General features: G+C 59.7%; 1 protein-coding gene across 1 annotated transcript in view; it reads right to left on the reverse strand.

Annotated features, from left to right (window-relative positions):
- Positions 1 to 52: 52 nt before the first annotated feature.
- LOC101859993 overlaps positions 53 to 1,296 on the reverse strand; it is a gene marked incomplete at its 3' end in the record, with an annotated part of 7,047 nt that continues 5,803 nt past the window's right edge. Inside the window, 1 exon segment of the mRNA XM_005112617.3 lies at positions 53 to 1,296. Within this exon segment, the coding sequence (XP_005112674.2) occupies positions 53 to 1,296 (1,244 nt within the window).

Raw genomic sequence — 1,296 nt, forward strand, 5'->3', positions numbered from 1 at the left:
GCCCTACTTTCTAAACATAAAACAAACCACTCATTGCTCTACTTTCTAAACATAAAACAAACCATGAGTCCCTTTCTCTTACACCGCACCGCCTCTAGTGCGGCCAATTCGAAGACTCGAGCCACACCGTCACCTCGTCTAGCCGAGCACTCTACATAGCGACAGGCGTGGATGCGTCTGGCCAGCAGCTCTCCCTCACACCGGCTCACGTAGCCCACCCCGCAACTCCCCTCCTCCACGGTCGACAACTCCTCGTTGTACCGCTCTGCGCATGCGCAGGTCCGGTTGCTGCTGATGCTGTTGTTGTTACTACTACTACAACTACCACCACCACTTGCCACCTTCGCAGCACTCTGACCTTGACTTTGGAACCGATCGTTATTGTATGTCCGGGGGAAGGAGTGGAAGAATTCTTCCGGCATGGACAGAGGGCGTCTCTGTTTGCCCCCGCTCCTGTATTTGTTGCTGTAGTTGCTGTCTGCGTTAGCAAAGCTAGTACTCAAGAGTCGCCGTTCACTGCAGCTGTAGTTGTTGTTGTCGAGAATTTGGAGGAGGCTGTTGAAGCTGTCGTCTCCCATGGACGTGTTGCTGCGTCGCTTGGGTCTGTCTTTGGCGCCGCTCCCCGAGGAGCCGACAGACGTGGTGCTGAGGTGTACCCCCGCCCGCCCCCGAAAGCTGCGGTCCAACACACCCTCGCGTGGGTCAACGGGCCGTGGGGGGGAACTACCCCCCTCCCCACTTCTCCTGTTCTTCCACACCGGGGTTGAACCCAAATCAAACGGGAGGGACTCCGGCCTGCTCCCCCTCCTCCCCCTCCTCCCGACTGTGTTCCAATCTTCTGCTCTACACGGCGTCCCTGACTGTCCGACCCTGCGGCCCGCTCGCCGAGTGTACCCCCCCTCCCCCCCTACGACACCATAGGCCCGGCTGTCACTCCTCACACTCCCTCTTCTCAGCCACACACGCACGCTGTCCTCAGCGTCACTCCCGGCCGAACGTTCGAGAATCTGTCCGACCTGTCCGTTCACAGACGGCGTAGACTCCCGCCACAGCGCCTCCAGCCTCATGGCGTCATCTCTGACGTCACACTTGGTCCCCACCAGGAGGACGGGGCATCGCTTGGAGAACTTCCGCACGCGCGTCAGCTCGCGGGCCCACAGTGACGTCACGTTGTGAAAGGACTGTCTGTTGGTGACGTCAAAGCACAGGAGGATGGTGTCGGTGGCGGGGTAGCTGAGTCGTCGCTCAGACTCCAGGTCCTCTCCCCCGGGCAGATCGTAGATGACCAGACGGACC

Source organism: Aplysia californica, unplaced genomic scaffold (assembly GCF_000002075.1).
Source record: "Aplysia californica isolate F4 #8 unplaced genomic scaffold, AplCal3.0 scaffold01335, whole genome shotgun sequence".
In the NCBI taxonomy this organism is placed as follows: Eukaryota; Metazoa; Mollusca; class Gastropoda; order Aplysiida; family Aplysiidae; genus Aplysia; species Aplysia californica.